This window comes from Carcharhinus amblyrhynchos, chromosome 15, assembly GCF_965287045.1.
Source record: "Carcharhinus amblyrhynchos chromosome 15, sCarAmb.v2.hapA, whole genome shotgun sequence".
NCBI lineage: Eukaryota > Metazoa > Chordata > Chondrichthyes > Carcharhiniformes > Carcharhinidae > Carcharhinus > Carcharhinus amblyrhynchos.
The window spans coordinates 24,544,561-24,564,457 of NC_137338.1; the positions used below are offsets into that span (position 1 = coordinate 24,544,561).

A 19,897-nucleotide genomic window follows, 5' to 3' on the forward strand; every position below is an offset into this window, starting at 1 on the left:
ATCCTATCTGCATGTTTCCTCCTCCAGCTCAGAGTGTGCTGGGATTCTTCAAGACCACCATCAAATGCTTCTGCATAATCAAGCAATAGAATACCTGCTGCTATGGTGCGGGGTGGGGGGCCTCATCCTACCAATCAAAACATACAGAGTCTCTCAACAGTGGCTCATTACACCTTACCGATCTGGGTAAGCGCTGATGCATGGAGGTGTCCCTGGATAGTTGTCATTCAGCCAGAGATTAGCCAGTACTTGTTGAATATTGGGCCGTTTAATAGGGTCAGGTTCAAGTAAAGATCGTAGAAAGTTGACAGCAGCTGGAAAAACAATAATGGAAATGATCATACAATTGATCTATCTATTCAGATTAAAAATGCTAAAGGATTTGATATTGTATAGTTTACACACAAAAAGAAAACACATTCAAGGCCTACACTTAACATCTTTAAATTAATGATTTCAGTTTGTGACACACCTTCTTTGCCAACTTGATGTCATGCCTCACATTGTTTTCAAGGAGCTTTAATTCAGCCACATTTTACATTGTTAACAGAAGCGAGTTTCAAGCCCTGTTTAGGATTAAACTAGAGTGTTGCAGCCTTAATTATACAAATTAAACTTCAGTCATGGCTATAAAATTACATCAGTTTCTGTGTAATATGTTAAAAAGGAGGCACGGTGGCACAGTGGTTAGCACTGCTGCCTCGCAATGCCAGGGACTGGGGTTCGATTCCCAGCTTGGGTCACTGTTTGTGTAGAGTTTGCGCTTCTTTCCCATGCCTGCGTAGGTTTCCTCCGGGTGCTCCAGTCCAAAGACATGTCGGTTAGGTGCATTCACCTGAACAGCAACTCAGGGAATTTCACAGTCATTGCAATATTAATGTAAGCCTTACTTGTGACTAATAAATAAACTTTAACTTTTAAATACATAAGGGGGATTTTCTGGCCGTGCTCTCCCCAAGGTTGGGCAATCCCGGGTCAACAGACCTTTGCATGATTTCCCCCCCTCTCCATTTCTGCCCCACTACAATTCCCGTGACAAGTGGGATGGGAAAATACACCCTATAAATTTACCAATTTTTATATGAACACACACAACCGGCAAATAATATTATCAATATTAACTGCATAAAGGAAGCATGCAAGGGTTCACCTGTCAGATTTGAAATTTATTAACCCTGACTTTAAAAATACCTATATTCACCATTTCCAGCTTGCAACATTGCTTTCAGTAGATTTCAATTTTACTTAATTTGTTCATGGAATGTGGGCATCGCTGGCTGGGCCAGCATTTGATGCCTATCCCTGAGGGCTTTTACGAGTCAATCACATTGCTGTGGCTCTGGAGTCACATGTAGGCCAGACCAGGTAAGGATGGCAGATTTCCTTGCCTAAAGGACATTAGTGGAGCAGATGGGTTTTTACAACAATCGACAAAGTTTAATGTTTATTTATTAGTCACAAGTAAGGCTTACATTAACAGTGCAATGAAGTTACTGTGGAATTCCCAAAATGCCACAGTATGGCACCTGTTCAGGACAATGCACCTAACCAGCATGTCTTTCGGAATGGGGGAGGAAACCAGAGCAACCGAAGAATGTGCAAACTCCATACAGGCAGTGACCCAAGCCAGGAATCAAACCCAGGTTCCTGGCCTGTCAGGCAGCAGTGCTAACCACTGTGCTAAAATGGTTTCATTATCCTCAATAGACTTTTAATTCGAGATTGAATTCAAATTTCACCATTTACCATGGTGGGATTTGAACCCAGATCCTCACACCATTGCCCTGGGTCTCTGGATTATTAGTCCAGTGACATTACCACTACACAACTGTCTCTCCTAAATAAAGCTGAGTATTGCAGCAATACAATTTCATTTAAGGGTAAAGTTTCTTCTCTCTTCCATTTATTACTCTCCTGTTTCTCCCTGCCATTCACTAAATGTTGCTGTGATTTCTGACAGGTGAATTCTCTTCCCAAGCCTCCATCAATGCTGTCCTTAGACAGACATTGGCCAGCCTATGCCTTTGGGTTACTTGTTTCCCTGCAAGAAAGGAATAGCCTTGCGGTAGCATCCCATAGTCCAGCGTAGATGGTCAAACCTACATTATGCAATGTATGTAGATGCTTTCATGTGCTAATATTCCATGCCACCACTTAATACTGTGAACATGTAAGGGAAGAAGGCAAAGAAACATATTCCTTATTTAATGAAAAGAATTGAAGTGATTCTCAAATCGACTGGAAATAAAGGGTTTTGGCCATCTGACAGAAAGGGAATTAAAACAACATAAACAAGAACGAATGGGTCCTAAATGCTAAAAGAAGCAAATAGTCTTCAATGAATCCGTCCTTGACTTACAAACTATGGCTTAATTTTTAATATATTCACGCCACTGCAGACATGCCTGTGGCATAAAACACTGGTGCTATTTTAACTATTCAGTAAGACCCATCTCCTCCACTTGGAATCTGCACCTCAGCACTGCCCTAATACCAAACATCTGCTACTATTCCAATACACTGGGCCACCACAATGCCTCCGGCCACAACTAAAATAGTAACACTGGTAGAGTGGCAAGGGCAAAATGCCAGGCGTTCTGCTTTGCCACAGCTTTGTCCACATATTTATAAGCAGAATAATTTGGTATAATTTTGTTCCGTAGCATTAAAAAAAATCTCTTAAGAGAACCGCTGTGTTAAAGGGGGAGTTCAGTGTGCAGGAAAATACTTTTACAAGTTTCTTTCTCTGCTGATTTCCTGCCTCCATTCCATCATCCTTTAATTTGGAGATGAGGGAAGGCATTGGGAAACCTGGGTTATGAAAATAGAAACACATCTTCTTCACAGAGATTCAATTTGATTTATTATCATCACACGTTTTGGGATGCTGTGAAAAGTAACGTTTCTTGCACGCTATACATGCAAAACATACCACTCATAGAGTACATAAGCAAGATAGAAAGGAGAGTGTGCAGAATATAGTGTTGCAGTAACAGCTAGATGAGGAGAAAGATCAGCTAATATATGGTAGGTCCATTCAAAAGTCTGATGGCAGCAGAGAGGAAGCTGAGTCATAGAGTCATAGAGGTTTACAGCATGGAAACAGGTTCTTTGGCCCAACTTGTCCATGCCGCTCTTTTTTTTAACCACTAAGCTAGTCCCAATTGCCCCCATTTGGCCCATATCCCTCTACACCTATCTTAAGAATCAACTATCTATAATTTTTAAAAGACAAAATTATACCCATCTCTACTACTGCTTCTGGCAGCTCATTCCAGATAATCACCACCCTCTGTGGGAAAAAGTTGCCCTCTGGACCCTTTTATATCTCTCCCCTCTCACCTTAAAATTATGCCCTCTAGTTTTAGACTCCCCTACTTTTGGGAAAACATATTGACTATCTAGCAGATCTCTGCCCCTCATTATTTTATAGTCCTCTACAAGATCACCCCTAAGCCTCTACACTTCAGTGAAAAAAGTCCCAGTCTATCCAGCCTCCCCTTACAACTTAAACCATCAAGTCCTGGTAGCATCCTAGTTCTTGATTAGGATCTCAGGATTTTGTATCTTTTTCCTGACAGAAGGTGGAAAGGAGTATGTCTGGGGTTAGTGATGAAGAGGACAGACCGATGCAGACCGACAGACCGATGTATCTGCCTCCTTGAATATGGAAAATTCATGGAGCAGGTCTTAATTCAGATAACAGGGGCTTTGCCTGCTGACTAGAGACTCAGAGAGAGCTCCATACTGCTTCCTATGGGGTAGATGCACCATATTAAGTGTCAGTCAGGTTCTTATGTGATCAGTGGTGGGCTGTCCACGGATCAAAGAATCATAGAATCCCTAAAGTGCAGAAAGAGGCCATTTGGCCCATCAAGTCTGCACTGACAACAATCCCACCCAGGACCTATTCCTGTAACCCCACATATTTACACTGCTAATCCCCCTGACATTAGGATTGATTTAACATGGCCAATCACCTAACCCACACATCTTTGGATTGTGGGAGAAAACCGGAGCACCTGGAGGAAACCCACGCAGACACGGGGAGAATGTGCACATTCCACACAGGCAGTGACCTGAGGCTGGAATTGAACCTGAGTCCCTGGTGCTATGAGGCAGCAGTGCTAACCACTGTGCCGCCGTGCCATTTCAAGTGACCCACAGGTGTAAATCCAATCCCTTGAGGGGTGCTGGGCATGCAGAAGTCAGAAGCTATTCATTGCAGGCAGTGCCACTGGGGAGTAGTAGTTGCTGCCAATAATGACAGCTGTCAGGGATCCAGGATCAGCGAGGGTCACAAGTCACAGGTGAGGGGGGAGGGGGGTGCGGTTAAGGATGAGATCATGAGGGCCGGGTGTGTGTGGGTAGAGGGAGGAGGGGGTGACATTGAACATTAGAGCGCAGTACAGGCCCTTCGGCCCTCGATGTTGCGCCGACCCGTGAAACCAATCTAAAGCCCATCTAACATACACTATTCCAATATCATCCATATGTTTATCAAATGACCATTTAAATGCCCTTAATGTTGGTGAGTCCACTACTGTTGCAGGCAGGGCATTCCACACTCTTACTACTCTTCTGAGTAAAGAACTTACCTCTGACATCTGTCCTGTATCTATCACCCCTCAACTTAAACCAAATCCCCTCGTGCTAGCCATTTCCATATGAGGAAAAAGCTCTCACTGTCCACCCTATCTAACCTTCTGATCATCTTATGTGCCTCTATTAAGTCACCTCTTAACCTTCTTCTCACTAACGAAAACAGCCTCAAGTCCCTCAGCCTTTCCTCATATGACCTTCCCACCATACCAGGCAACATCCTGGTAAATCTCCTCTGCACCCTTTCCAATGCTTCCACATTCTTCTTATCATGCAATGACCAGAACTGTACGCAATACTCCAAGTGCAGCCGCACCAGCGTTTTGTACAGTTGCAATATGACCTCATGGCTCTGAAACTCGATCCCTCTACCAATAAAAGCTAACACACCGTACGCCTTCTTAACAACCCTGTCAACCAGTGACAGAAGGGGCAGGGTGATGCCATCCTGGGGGTCCACAACAGACTTCCTGCATGATGATTGCCTTACCTTGATGGGGTGGTGTCTTCACCCAGTACCCTCTCATATAATTAAATGCACCCACCTCCAAACTGGCTTTGAGAGAGGGCATTAAATTCCACAGATGCACTAGGAAATAGCTGAATTCAGCTGGGGTGTCATCATGGGAATCTGCTACTATGGCGAAGGAAACTAATTGCAGTAAAGAAACTGCCACCTCAATAAAATTACAACTAACGCTTCAGTAAAATATTCAAAATATCAGCTTTTAAGATTTCCTGCCGTGGCCCGTACTTTGTCCCCTGTTAGCAGTTATATGTATAAAACATAACAAAATTCCTAGCTATAAAATGGAAAAATCTGTAACATATGTCATACATTATGGCCTCTTCCTAAAAAAATAGTGGCTTGATAAAGACTATTAGTCCATGTCTGGATCCACTTTGCTTTGTTTAACACAATGAGAAAGTGAAGTGACATAAATTTAAAACAGACTCCAGGCACAGTGGGATCATATTATTTATAGTCAGCCTTGACATGACTCATTATGACAGTGCTCCAGTAGGTTCCACGGTGTATCAGTTGTTGAAACTGATAGCATCTGACAGATCTCACCTACCATAAAATGAGGCCAACTAATTGGAATGAATTTCATAGCATTGGGTGAAATTTAGTTGCGCTTTTTCCACATTGGATTTTGGAGTTATTCGGGTAATGCTGTGATATGGGGCACAAGGATTTCAACGGTTTTGTGTGGTAATATCATGGTTTCCCAGACACCTTCGCTATGTGTTGATGACTTTGTCAACGCAGTGAAAAGACATCCATTTCTTGCCATCACTAGCAGAACCAAACAAATTTCAGAAGCAAGAGTTAAATTCTTTGCTCTCTGGGGAATCCTCCCCCTACGCCGATCTCACAATCTCAACCAGGCCCCTCTGAAAGAGCTCGGAATACGCATGACCTCTTTCTGTGCTGCATTATGGGCACAGTGGTTAGCACTGCTACTTCACAGCACTCGGGACCCAGGGTCAATTCCAGCCTTGGATGACAGTCTGTGCTGAGTCTGCATGTTCTCCCCATTTCTGCATGGGTTTCCTCTGGGTGCTCCGGTTTCCTCCCACAATCCGAAAGACTCGCTGGTTAGGTGGATTGGCCATGCTAAATTCTCCCTCATTGTACCCGAACAGGTCCCGGAGTGTGGCGACTAGGGGATTTTCACAGTAACTTCACTGCAGTGTTAATGTAAGCCTACTTGTGACACTAATAAATAAACTTTAATGTTAAAGTAAGGGAAAGCACTTCCTACTCAGAGACAACTCAGCAGCAGCACTGGATGAGTTGGACACATAACACCAGCTGAGGTCAAACCAGAGTTTTTAAGGTGAGCTGTACACCCCATGGGACAAAGACTGTTTGGAAATGGATATTAAAACGGAGATGAAGAACTAGATCAGAATGGATATTTTTCTAGTCTCAGGAACAGAAAGAAAATGAACCATCATTGAAAACTTTCCATCACCAAAAAGGACATTGGAGCAGTGGATTGGTGATATGGAGTCAATGGCTGGAATTTTCCGGCCATTTGCTCCCCCTGCCCCCCAACCGGAGACCAGAGAATTCCGCCGGAGTGAACAGCAGGAAAATTCTGGCCTATATAAAATGAAAGATATAAGGAGCAATTCTCCCAACCCAATGGAGCAAAAAACGTGTGGGTCAGGATGGGAGAATCGCGTGTCGACCATTTCGCGAGATTCGTGCATGCGTTCCTGATGCACGTGCGTCTTCCACAGTTGGAGAAAAAGTGCATTCAGGACCGCACTGGAAACTGGCAGGAAGACAGGTAAGTTATTTAAATTTTTTTTAATGTATCTTAAATGTCATTATTGGGCCCAGCACAGAGTCCTCCAGGCCCGATAGCACCTCCCACCCCGCCTGGAGAGTGGACGTGGCCACGGCGTGGGGCCTAATGTGGGCGGAATCAGTGGGAGTGGTCTGGCAGGATGGGGGAACACCACTGCTGAGGGTGGGGGGGTGGGAGGGGGGGAGGGGGTGCGGACATGGGCGGGAGATCGCGGCGCTCCGGGGGCAGGAGGTGATCGGAGCCGGTCCAGGAGTGCTTGTGCGGGCCGCAGTGCGAGAGTCCCATGCTGGCCAGCAAAATGGAGAGACTGACGGATCTGTCCAGATAATGAGGGTGAGCAGTCAACTTGAAGACAGGCCACTCTCAATAAAGCTCATATCTGATGTGGAGAGGAGAGAGGAGATTGACTGAGAATGGCTTAAAGCCAACCTAACAAAAAATGAAGTATCCTCTGGAGTAGTAACAACACATATCTTCCTTTCAAAATTGGATGAAAAAGTACAATTTTTTGCCCATCCTCTCTTGAAGGTATTGCCTCCTTTTTGGAATATGATTTTCAAAACAACAGTCTTTTTTTAAAATGTTTAAAATGCTACCTTAAAGTTACAAAGCCAAAGCTGAGAGTGGACCAGGCAAACCAAATCCATTCCATTCCAGTTCTAGTGCTTGTTGCAGTCTGGAGCCATGGATAATGGGAGCTATGGATAATGTGGTGGAGATTTTTTCTGTCCCACGTCTGACCAGGAATTGGTCCCACTCAAGCTGCCTGTCACTGGCATGTGTTGGAGGCATTTGCAGGATAATATTCCACCTGTAATGGCTGCGTTATAAACGCAGCTTCCTTGACTGTCACATCCTGGTGTGGGTCTGGAATCTGGAGCTTTTGGCTTAGAGGTAAGAGTCACTGTGCCACAACACCTCCAGATATAACCATGTTACTGCAGTCAACAGTTTGGAAGGAGCAGGAGAAGGAAATTGGGCATGATTTTAACCCATTCACAACCTATCCACTCAAACAAGATTTAAAATCAGACTCCAAGCTAAACTGTGCTTAAAAAATCAAACTGCAGTAAAGTAGATCTGCTGTGGTTGTTCATAACCAATCTGTGAACGTGGCTCTTGAGCAAGTCAATGCTCAGATTGTGAGCCTCATTGGAAGGTTAGTGACCACTCTCGGTTAGAACATGCACAGAATAAAAATTGAAAAGTGACGGAGAATAAGATCCCTTTCAACATGCAAAACCACATTTGTCTGCGTTCTGTTTCTTTTTTGGTGTTTACGTGCTTCTGGATTCAATCTGTCTTGGAAATGGTGCTCGTGCGTTGCCCTCAGATGTTATTAAATTATTGTGAATCGCAAGGTGCTTGCTGGGGGAGTTCTATGTGCTGAAAAGCACTCATTTTATGTAGCCAACCTTCAAATTCTGACCCACTACGTTTACATTCCTCAGATGCTCCAAGCAAGCAACAAAGGAGTGTCAGCTTAGCCAACCTTCACAAGTTGTTGAAATGATTCACGGTTGTTCAATTGATTCACATTAGCTTGCTGCATACTTGATACTATAATTTCTCTGACAGTGAGGTGAATCTCAAATGCCATGCCGTTGAGCACCTTCACAAGGACGAAAGCCTCCCATCCATTGACTCTGTCTTCACTTCTCGCTGTCTCGGCAGAACAGCCAGCAGAATTAAGGAATCCACACACACCGGACATTCTCTCTTCCACCTCCTTCTGCTAGAAAAAAGCTTCTTTCCTGCTTCCATTAGACTTTTGAATGGACCTACCTCACATGAAGTTGATCTTTCTCTACACTCTAGTGATGACTGTAATACTACATTCTGCAGTTTCTTCTTTCTTTCTCTATGAATGGTGTGCTATGCCTGTGTAGCACACAAGAAACAATACTTTTCGTTGTATACCAACACATGTGAAAATAATAAATTTTAAAATATTATAGATTGGCAATAAATGCTGGCCTTGCCAGTGATACCCATATGCCGTGCACAGTTTAATCGTGACTCAGTCACTGAGTTCAGCTATTTCTTATTAAGAATACAGTGGTAGTCCCCATAATGGTTCATCATAAAATCCTACAGTACTGAAGGAGGCCATTCGGCCCACTGAGTCTGGATCAAGCACAATCCCACCCAGGCTCTATCCCCATAACCCCATGCATTTACCCTGCTAGTCCCACTGACACAAAGGGGCAATTTAGCATGGCCAATCCACCTAACCCACACATCTTTGGACTGTGGGAGGCAACCAGAGCAACCAGAGGAAACCCATAGTTTAGCTGGTGAGTAGTTGATCCATTTAAGCGAAGAAGGTGACTAGTTCATCTCCAGCCTATGCTTAGTTGCCTAACCTTCTGTCATGCAACAGGTGGGATTTCCACAATTGGTCTCAGTTCTCTTGCATTAGGAAGAAGAAAATTAGCCAATGTAACTGCTCATGGTCACCATATGGTGGCCCCTTCTGAAAGTAACTGTGTGTGAGGACAAAATTAAGCCTGGTTGCATTTCACCTACCGTTAAGTTGATTGTCAACACACACACTCAAGGCTTAATGACCGCTTCTCGGTCTTTTGGCTAAGATCAAACATCAGATCAAACCCAAGATAGGGTGCATCGTCTCAGCTTGTTTGTCTGTCTTGTGGGGACCATGAATTGGATTCAATTGGAATTTGAGTTTAGTTTTCGAAGCAAGCAAGGAATGGATTTGGGTTTGCCTGGTCCACTCTGAGCTTTGGCTTTGTAACTTTAAGGATGGAGTAAAAATAATAAACAGATACTTTTTTTTGAAAATCATATCCCAACAAGGAGGCAATGCTTTCAAGAGAAGGTAGAGAAAAAATTATACTTTTTTATCCATTTTTGAAATGAAGATATGTGTTAACATTGCTCCAGAGGATACTTGGATACTCCCAATGTTCACAAAACAAAGAAAATAGTCATCGACTTCAGGAAGCGTGGAGGAGAACATGACCCTGTCTATATAAACTGAGACAAAGTAGAAAAGGTTGAAAGCTTTATGTTTTTAGATGTCCAGATCACCAACAACCTGTCTTGGTTCTCCCATGCGAACACTGTAGTTAAGAAAGCCCACCAATGCCTCTAATGGTTCATCATAGAACCATTAGGGACTTTCTCAGAGGACTAAGGAAAATTGGCATGTCAGCTCTCACCAACTTTTACATATGCCCCAAAGAAACCTTCTTCCTAGATGTATCACAGGTTGGTATGGCTCCTGCTGTGACGAAGACTGCAAGAAACTACAAAAGATTGTGATCATAGCCTAATCCATCATGCAAACCAGCCTCCCATCCATTGATTCTGTCTACACTTCCCACTCCTCTGCAAAGCAGCCAGCATAATTAAGGACCCCACACACCCCGGACATACTCTCTTCCACCTTCTTCCATCGGAAAAAAGATACAAACGCCTGAGGTCATGTACCAACTGACTCAAGAACAGCTTCTTTCCTGCTGCTGTCACACTTTTGGATGGACCTACCTTGCATTAAGTTGATTTTTCTCTACACCGTAACTATGTCTGTAATACTATATTCAGCAATCTCTCATTTCCTCCTCTATGAACAGTGTGCTCTAACTGTATAGCGTGCAAGAAACATTACTTTTCACTGTATGCTAATATGTGGGACAATAATAAATCAAATCAAATTACTTTTATTTTTTGTTAGGTTGGCCTTAAGGCATTCTAGGCCAACCTTCCTCTTCTCTCCGCATCAGATAGAGCTTCATTGAGAGAGGCCTGTCTTCAAGTTGACTGCTCACACTACCCGGACAAATCATTCTCTGAGGCATCTGTACTAAAATGACACCTGAAAAAATTGCAACTGAAGACCAAAAAAAAACATCCACTACCCTGACACAGGAAATGTTCAACTAAAATGCTGCTCCAGGCCTGAGATCAGGTATGCAAGTTAAATTTATATAAAGTCAAAACACAAATTGATAACTGGATCTCCTAGTTGAGGCTTTCCTTTAAAATGTTGAGACGCCTGAACCCATAGTAAATTCTTACATCTTACCTGATGAGAGGTGGGCAGGTAGGGGATTAAGGTCTTTATCCACCATTTTCTGATGCAAAGCTCTCAGGCTGAATGGCTCCACCGTAAATGGCAAAGTACCAGTCAGCATGGCATAAGTATTCACACCGCTAAAAAGAAAAATTAAAATTTTAGCACGTGCCACCTTATCACTTACTCCCTCCCCTCGGCCCCATCCTAACTCAGCCCATGATCTAACACCTTCCCCAATCGCTGAGAACTCACATTCATTGTGAATCTACAGCTGAACCAGGCCATGAACACAGCGCAGGGACATAAAATATAGGAGCAGAATGAGGCCATTCGGCCTATCGAGGTCTCTTCCGCCATTCGATCATGACTGATATGTTTCTCAACCCCATTCTCCTGGCTTTTCCCCCATAACCTTTGATCCCTTAACCAATCAAGGACCTCTGTCTTAAATGCAGGAGTCGTGAATTCTCTTGAGTCTAGGAGAATGCGAGCTGGTTTTGTTGAAACATACAAGGTTCGGAGAGGTTGTTTCTCCTGGTTGGCAATCTAGAACATAGCACACAATTTCAGGATAAGGGGTTAAATCATTTAGGACTGTGAGAAGGAAAAATGTCTTCACTCGTAAGGTTGTGAATCTTTTGGAATTCTGTGAATTGTTACTATGGCTGTGGCTGGACTGCCAAATCTCCCATGACAGGTCCCACCACAAAAGGTGAGAAAATCCTGGTCTATATTTAAGGCTGAGATAGACAGACCTTCGATCTTTCAGGGAATTAAGGGATATAGGGAGTGGGCAGGGAAATGGAGTTGAAGCCTAAATGTAACCCTGATCACACTAAATGGTGGAGTAGTTTTGGTGGGCCAGATGGTCTGCTCCTCCTTCAATCTCTTGTGATTATGTATGTAATACTGACATTAGCTAAAAATTTTAAAAATCACCATTATTGGACATTGAAGCTTGTTTAGGATTTTTGAGGGAAAGATTTAGACGATTAGGAATGCCATTCAAATTGAACTGGGACAGTAGATTTCTACAGTGCCACTTAGCCCATCGAGTCTGCACTGACTCTCAGACCGAGCATCTTATCCAGACCCTATCCCAGTAACCCCACACATTTACTTTATCAAACCTCCTAAACCACACAACTTGGGACACTAAGGAGCAATTTAGCATGGCCAATCCACCCAACCTTCACATCTCTGTAAAACATGATTCAGGGCCTAACACACTTAAAAAAAACTGCAAACAGCATTTATCTGGAAAAATATCATGGCACACTCCTGCTCCTAAATCTTATGTTCCTGTCATTAATGCAAAATAAGCGTCCAAACCTTAATCAACATAAAGGTATAATAATGTTAAAGAGTAACTGTAATGATTCAGGAAGCCTGATGGGGAAGGAACTTAATTTATTACAGAATGCAAAGTAAAGCCACTACCATGGAGTACAAACTAGTCCCTGCTTGGGGTTATAATTCAGCAGGCCTAGTCCTGGGCCTGTTGCCAAGGGAATCTGTACTCAATGGGCCGTAAGGAGAGATCAGTTGGTAATTCCCCATCGACCTCGTGGGGGTTTAAAGTTTACTTACTGTCACAAGTAGTCTTACATTAACACTGCAATGAAGTTACTGTGAAACTCCCCTAGTCGTCACAATCTGGCACCTGATTGGGTACACTGAGGAAGAATTTAAAATGGCTAATGCACCCAATCAGAGTAAGACAAGATGATAAAGTTTTCACTGATTGAGTATTGTTTAAACTCAATTTCGAAAATGGTAAAGCACTTACATCGACCATATGTCCACTTTGGGACCGTATTTCTTGCATGCTAAAAGCTCTGGTGCTGCGTAGGCCGGACTCCCACACTGAGTGCTGAAAGGATCAGAATAGCCCAATATACCAGCACAGTTACTCAGTCCGAAATCTGGTGAATCCAAGAGAAGAAATATCAAGATGAAGGTGCACTTGTACAATACAATCAGACTCACAATCTCACGATTAGTATACATGGACCAAATGCAAAAACATTCATTTTCTTAGTCTTGTCAGTTCACAGCCTCTTAAAATTAGAATCAGTCATTAAAAATCCCCTAGTAAACTTAAGTAGTCGAATTCCATGTTCAGCAAGGGATGGAATATTCTGGTCCAGCCTGCCCCGGGGCTAAAAATTCACCCCCCCCCCCAAAGTCAACAGACCTTTTGCTTGTCTGTCAAATTACCAATCCTGCCCGCAGTGATTCCCACGGCAGGTAGTACTAGAAAATATAGGCCAAGATCTCTGTGTCATCCTGAATCTGTTTGTATTTATTCTAAGATGTTGCTTCCTTGCTGATTTCTGAATCTGAATGTCATAGAATCATAGAATCCCTGCAGTGCAGAGGGAGGCTATTCAGCCCATTGAGCCTGCACCACCAATCCCACCTTGCCCTAGCTCCATAACCCCATGTATTTGCTCTGTTAATCCCCCTGACATTAACGGGCAATTTAATCTGGCCAATCAACCTAACGCACACACCTTCAGAGTGTGAGAGGAAATCAGAGCACCGCGAGGAACCCCACAGATGCAGGGAACTCCACACAGACAGTGACCCGAGGCTGGAATTGAACTCAGGTCCCTGGCACTGTGAGACAGCAGTGTTAACCACTGGGTCGCCGCGCCGCCCCAATCTGCATTTGATTTTAAAAATTCAGAAATTTGGAAAAAACAATTGAATTAAAGATCCAAAAATTCCAAAATACTCTGCATTCGCAGCAGAGAGCTAGACTGCTAATATTTAACATGGTTCTTTCGCTTACAGAATTAATTGTAAAATTTGGAGCAGAAATTTTCGCTCATCGGATGCACGCGCTCAACGGGTGTAGAAACAAGCAGGAAACTCGTTACCAAGCACAGTCACCCTCAGAGCTCAATTTCCCTTGGCCGTCCAATTTATTGGCAGCTGGCATAAATCGCGCTGTGCGAAAGGCTGACCGCTGTTTGCGGAGGGTGGGCGCTAAGCAAAGGGAGTGTGTGGGCTGGTGCTTCTAATGTGCTCCCTCACTCAGTGGGTATAGCCACTGTGGAGCTCTCTCAGGGAGCTGCTGACTCTGGCAAATAAATAGATACGGAAATATTAAGCAAAGTGTGTCTCGGCAGCACATTCCAGCACAAAACACAGTCCCCAGGCAGCCTTTTTCAATTCCATTTTCGGCTCAGACAGTTCATCCCGCCCTGGATCGAACTCAAAGGCAAGGGCCACCTGGCTAATTGGCCTGCACACCAACTGTAAAAGCAGATGGGCCAGGTAAAATTACCTTCAATCTTCCTCTTAATGGAGTGAAAGAAGCTGCCTGATTGTCAGAGGGTGTATCTCCGACTCTCACGTGTATCTGCCAGCTGAAATATCGGACAAGTTTTGGAATATGTGCACAGTTCTAGTCACCCTATTATAGAAAGGATACTATTAAACTAGAAAGAGTGCAGAAAAGATTTACTGGGGATGCTACTGAGACTTGATAGTTTGAGTTATAAAGAGAGGTTGAATTAACTGGGACTTTTTTCCCCTCGAGCTTAGGAGTGGTCTTATAGAGGACTCCTAAAATAATGAGGGGTATAGATAAGGTAGATAGTCAACATCTTTTTCCAAAGGTAGAGGAGTCTAAAACTAGAGAGCACAGGTTTAAGGTAAGAGACACAAAAGGGCCCAGAGGGGCAACTTTTTAACACAGAGGGTTGTAAGTGTCTGGAACGAGCAGTCAGATGCAGTAGTAGAGGCAGGTATAATTTTGTATATTAAAAAGCATTTAAACTGTTATGTGGGTAAGATGGGTATAGAGGATATGGGCCAAATGCAGGAAATTGGGACTAGCTTAGAGGTAAAAACTGGGTGACATGGACAAGTTGAACTGAAGGGCCTATTTCTATGCTGTAAACTCCTGTGACTCTAAGTGCACAATGATGTCAGGATTTTGCTTCCAGGTCGGGAATGTGCCTGCTTGGGCAAATGTAAAATCCTGGCCGTATATTTATATAGCTTCTTGTGAGTCACATAACTTCTTCCAGAATGCATAGCATGTGAAGTGCAGCAAATATTGTTATGTCATTATAAATTGCATCCATTGCCACCAGTTCATTTCTCACAGCTAGGATCCAATTCACCATTCATGAATCTCAGAACTCTAGTCATTTTCCCTGAACACAATTCACAATTCACTGTTTAGCCCATAAGACCGTAAGACATAGGAGCAGAATCAGGCCATTCAGCCCATTGAGTCTACTCTGCCATTCAATCATGGCTGATATTTTTCTCATCCCCTTTCTCCTGCCTTTTCCCCATAATCCCTGATCCCCTTATTAATCAAGAATCAATCTATCTCTGTGTTAAAGACACTCAGTGACTTGGCCTCCACAGCCTTCTGTGGCAAAGACTTCCACAGATTCACCACTCTTGGCTGAAGAAATTCCTCCTCCTCATTCCTGTTTTAAAGGATTGTCCCTTCAGCCTGTGGTTGTGCTGTCTGGTTCTAGTTTTTCCTAGTGGAAACATCCTCTCCACCTCCACTCTATCCAGGCCTCGCAGTATCCTGTAAGTTTTAATAAGATCCCCCTTCATCCTTCTAAATTCCAATGAGTGCAGATCCAGAGTCCTCAACCATTCCTCATACAATAAGCTCTTCATTCAGGGATCATTTTTATGAACCTCCTCTGGACCCTTTCCAAGGCCAGCACATCCTTCCTTAGACACAGGGCCCAAAACTGTTCACAATATTCCAAATGGATTTAACAACTCAAATTTTAAAAAAAGCAGAAAATGTTGAAATACGCGGCAGGTTAATCAGAATCTAATAGAGAAAAGACAGGCCAACATTTTGGGTATGTTCTTTTTCTTAAGACATCCCATCCAAAGCATTAATGTGCTTCTTCTTTGTTGAATACTATCTGACATGATGTGCCTTTCTTAGCATTCTGATCTTACTTCACATTTCTAGTAATTTTGTCTCGACTCCTCCCAATTTCAATTTCTGCCTTTGCCTTCCCCCAGAACAATGTTTGAATTTTTGTTTAACTTCTCTGAATCTTTTGAATCCAGTTTTCCCTTCCAATTTTCCTTTGAATTGAGAGCTACTTAGCTCCGAACAGTTGCTGTCAGGACGTACCTATTAATTTTAGATTGTTTTTTTCATCCAGTAAAAGGTTTTCAATCTTCAGATCCCTGCAACAACAAAGAAATGAAACTTTATTCAGAAAGCCTGTTACAGTGCAACATGGAGTTAACAATATGGCACAATGCTAATATTAATGAGCTAGGTCTTAGTGTATGGGGCACAAATAAAGAGATTATGTATGATACTGAGTTGGAACTTTGAGGATTGTTCAGAACAGGCTTATCCGATGTTCAGCCCATGACGGGGTGGGGGCAGAGGGGAGCGGGGGAGTACAGACTGCCTAGCCTCTCTATGTGATCCCCAGAGACACTCTTCAAATTCTGCTCAAATGGATAGGATAAAACGGAAGGTTCTGCAAGGAGCAGCTCCTCCAATCACAGGCTGTTTCACTCCTGAGTTTGCTGCTGACAGGCTCACAGAATTGTGAGTGAGTGTTTGTGAGTGTGGGAGTGAGGGAGAGGGAGTGAGGGTCCAAATGTGGAAGTGAGTGACAGAGTGAGTAAGCGAGTGAGTGACAGCGAGTGAGCACGTGAGTGAGTAACAGTGAATGAGTGAGTGAGTGAGTGAATAAGTGTATGAGTGAGTGAGTGAGTGACAGTGAGTGAACGAGTGACAGAGTGAATGAGTGAGTGAATAGAGTAAGTGTATAAGTGAGTGAGTGAGTGACAGAGCGTGAGTGGCAGTAAGTAAGTGTATGAGTGTGTGAGTGAGTGAGTGTGTGAGTGTATGAGTGAGTGATTGAATGAGTGTGAGTGACAGAGTGAGTGAGTGAGTGACAGTGAATGACAGAGTGAGTATGTGAATAAATGTATGAATGAGTGATTTTGTGTGTGCCTTACTCCCAGGTTGCTTACTCACTCTCACCCACTCACAACACTAACGAATTAAAAAATAACCAGAGTGTGAGTGGGTCGTTGTGTGCATGTCCAGCTCTTTTCTGGGGCGGGATATCCCGGCCATGCTCGCCCCCAAGACCGGAAAGTCCTGCCCGAGGTCAGCAGATCTTTGCATGGTCCTTCTTCACCTGGTATGATTTATGTGGCAGCCAAGATGGGAAAACCCTGCTCCCAGTCTCTGGCTGTTTCCTCACTCACCCTCCCCACTGAGTGGGTGTACGTATGTGCTGCTGCTGATGGCAATATGCCTCCCAGTGTCCCAAGTTGTGATCGCCTCCCACTCTTGATGCCAGTGGCAGAAATTCTGCCGTCTCCAGAAAATTCATCCCTTCATTTTTAAACCAGAGGTTAATAAATTAATTAATTTGCAGAATGTGGGCATCACGGGCTGGGTCCGGCATTTGTTGCCCACCCATAATCACCCTCCATTTCAGAGGGCATTTGAGAGTCAACCACACTGCTGTGGCTCTGGAGTTAAATGTAGGCCCCCAGAGATGGCAGACTTCCTTCCCCAAAGGGCATTAGCGAATAAGATGGGTTTTTACAACAATCTGCAATTGTTTTATGGTCATCACTAGACTTTTAATTCCAGTTTTTTCATTGAATTCATATTTCACTATTTGCCATAGTAGGCAGTGAACCTGCGTTTCCAGATATTGCCCTGGGCCTCTGGATTACTAGTCCAGCCATTTGGTCCTTTCCGAGCTCTACTCCTCCATCAGATGAGGAAGGAGCAGCGCTCCAAAAACTCGTGATACCAAATAAACCTGTTGGACTTTAACCTGGTGTTGTGAGACTTCTTACAGTGCCCACCCCAGTGCAACACCAGAATCTCCACATCATGAATATACGCACTGACTAGGTATCCTGCAAAATTAAGAATTCCAAAGATTCACAATCTTTCGAATGAAGAAATTGCTCCTCATTTCAGTCATAAATGAGTTAATTATCATATTGAAAATGTAATCTCTGGACTCTCTAGCCAAGGAAATATCCTCCCAGCATCTACTTTATCAAGCCCTTTCAGAAGTGTATAAGTTTCAATGCAACTCCTTCTCATTCTTCTAAACCCTAAAGGATAAAGGTCCATTCTGCTCAATTCTCCTGACAACACCATCCTTTCACTTCAGGAATCAATGTAGTGAACTTTTGTTACACATCCTCCCAGGTAATTGTTAGTTAAGGAGACTAAAACGCTATTTCCCAGTCTGATACATTCTATGTATTTCTCTGATTTGAATGCAATACATTTTTCTAGGCAACAAACACATTTCCAAAATAAATGCCAAAGTTTCAGAGAAATCAATTGAAGATAATTTTTATCGTTGGAGCATAAAGGCTTGATCGAGTGGCAGAACCTTCTTGGAAGTATTTAACATGCAGTAAACCCTGTAGGATGGATGATGTTTTCTCTGGCTGGGGTATCTGGAACAAGGTGTCAAGTTCCAGGATATGGGGTAAGCCATTTAAAACTGAGAAGAGGATAAAATTCTTCACTCAGAGGACGGTGAGCTTGGGGAATTCTCAACCACATGAGGCTGTGGAGATCAAGTCACTGAACATGTTTAAGTAGGAAAGAGATTTCTGGACTATAAAAGCATGAGGGGCTTTGAGGAGAATGTGGGAATACGGCATTGAGATTGATCAGTCATGATCACATTGAATAGCAGAACAGGCTCTTAGGGTCAAATGAATTACCCCGCTCCTATTTTCTATGTTTCTATGGCCCTCATATTCCCCATGCTTCCTCCATGTCCCTTCCATGCTTCTATGCCCCTTGCATCCTTCACATCTACTCATTCTGTATCCACTTTGTGTGGAACTAATGAGTCATGTAAAAACAATAGCAAGTCTTGAAATGGTCATGAAAAATAAATTTACAAATATCTTTGAAAAGTCTGTTGCTCCTACAATTATATAGAAACATCAATCAGACACTGCCATTTATAGGTTTAATGATATAATAATTACCCTATTTTGTATCTCTTAATCTTATCTATACAAAAATATTGGCATTGAAAAAAGAAATTAGAATTTATAACCTCATAAAGATGCCAATCACTCACAGCTAACACTCCACTTTAATCTTTGTAATCAGACCTCTGCTGAGCCAACCCCATTGGTGTGTCTTGGAAATCAGCCAAGTGTTCATAATGAGGCCATCTGGACAAACAGATATCTGAACATTACAGGTCAGAAACAGGCCTTTTGGCCCTTCTTGTCTTTGCCGAACCATTTTTTGCCTAGTCCCACTGATCTGCACTTGGACCATATCCCTCCACACCCCTCTCATCCATGAACCATCCAAGCTTTTCTTAAATGTTAAAAGTGACCCCACATTTACCACTTTATCCGGCAACTCATTCCACACTCCCACCACTCTCTGCGTGAAGAAGCCCCTACTAATATTTCCTTTAAACTTTTCTCCTTTCACTCTTAATCCATGCCCTCTGATTTTTTTCTCCCGTAGACTCAGTGGATAAAGCCTGCTTGCATTCACTCTATCTATACCCAACAAAATCTTCCACATCTCTACCAAATCTCCCCTCATTCTTCTATGCTCCAGGGAATAAAGTCCTATCCTATTCAATCTCTCTCTGTAACTCAGCTTCTCAAGTCCTGGCAACATCCTTGTGAACCTTCTCTGCATTCTTTCAACCTTATTTACATCCTTTCTGTAACTAGGTGACCAAAATTATACACAATACTCTAAATTCGGCCTCAGAGTCATTTATATAGTGACATATCTGCTGAGTTGGGAAGTATCTTCAATCTTCCCACCTTGTAAATGAAAATGTGTCCCTATGCATCTAAAAGCATCAAAGAGACTTACCATATCCTTTGGAAAGGGCCAACACATTGAATGATCACTAGAATAAGTTCAATT

General features: G+C 43.1%; 1 protein-coding gene across 1 annotated transcript in view; it reads right to left on the reverse strand.

Annotated features, from left to right (window-relative positions):
* hunk (hormonally up-regulated Neu-associated kinase) overlaps nucleotides 1–19,897 on the reverse strand; it is a 52,710-nt gene that overhangs the window by 22,349 nt on the left and 10,464 nt on the right. The window contains exons 3-6 of the mRNA XM_080204334.1: nucleotides 16,106–16,161; nucleotides 12,758–12,893; nucleotides 10,978–11,105; nucleotides 179–314 (exon numbers count right to left, since the gene is read on the reverse strand). Of these exons, the coding sequence (XP_080060460.1) occupies nucleotides 179–314; nucleotides 10,978–11,105; nucleotides 12,758–12,893; nucleotides 16,106–16,161 (456 nt within the window). The remainder of the gene's footprint in view (nucleotides 1–178; nucleotides 315–10,977; nucleotides 11,106–12,757; nucleotides 12,894–16,105; nucleotides 16,162–19,897) is intronic.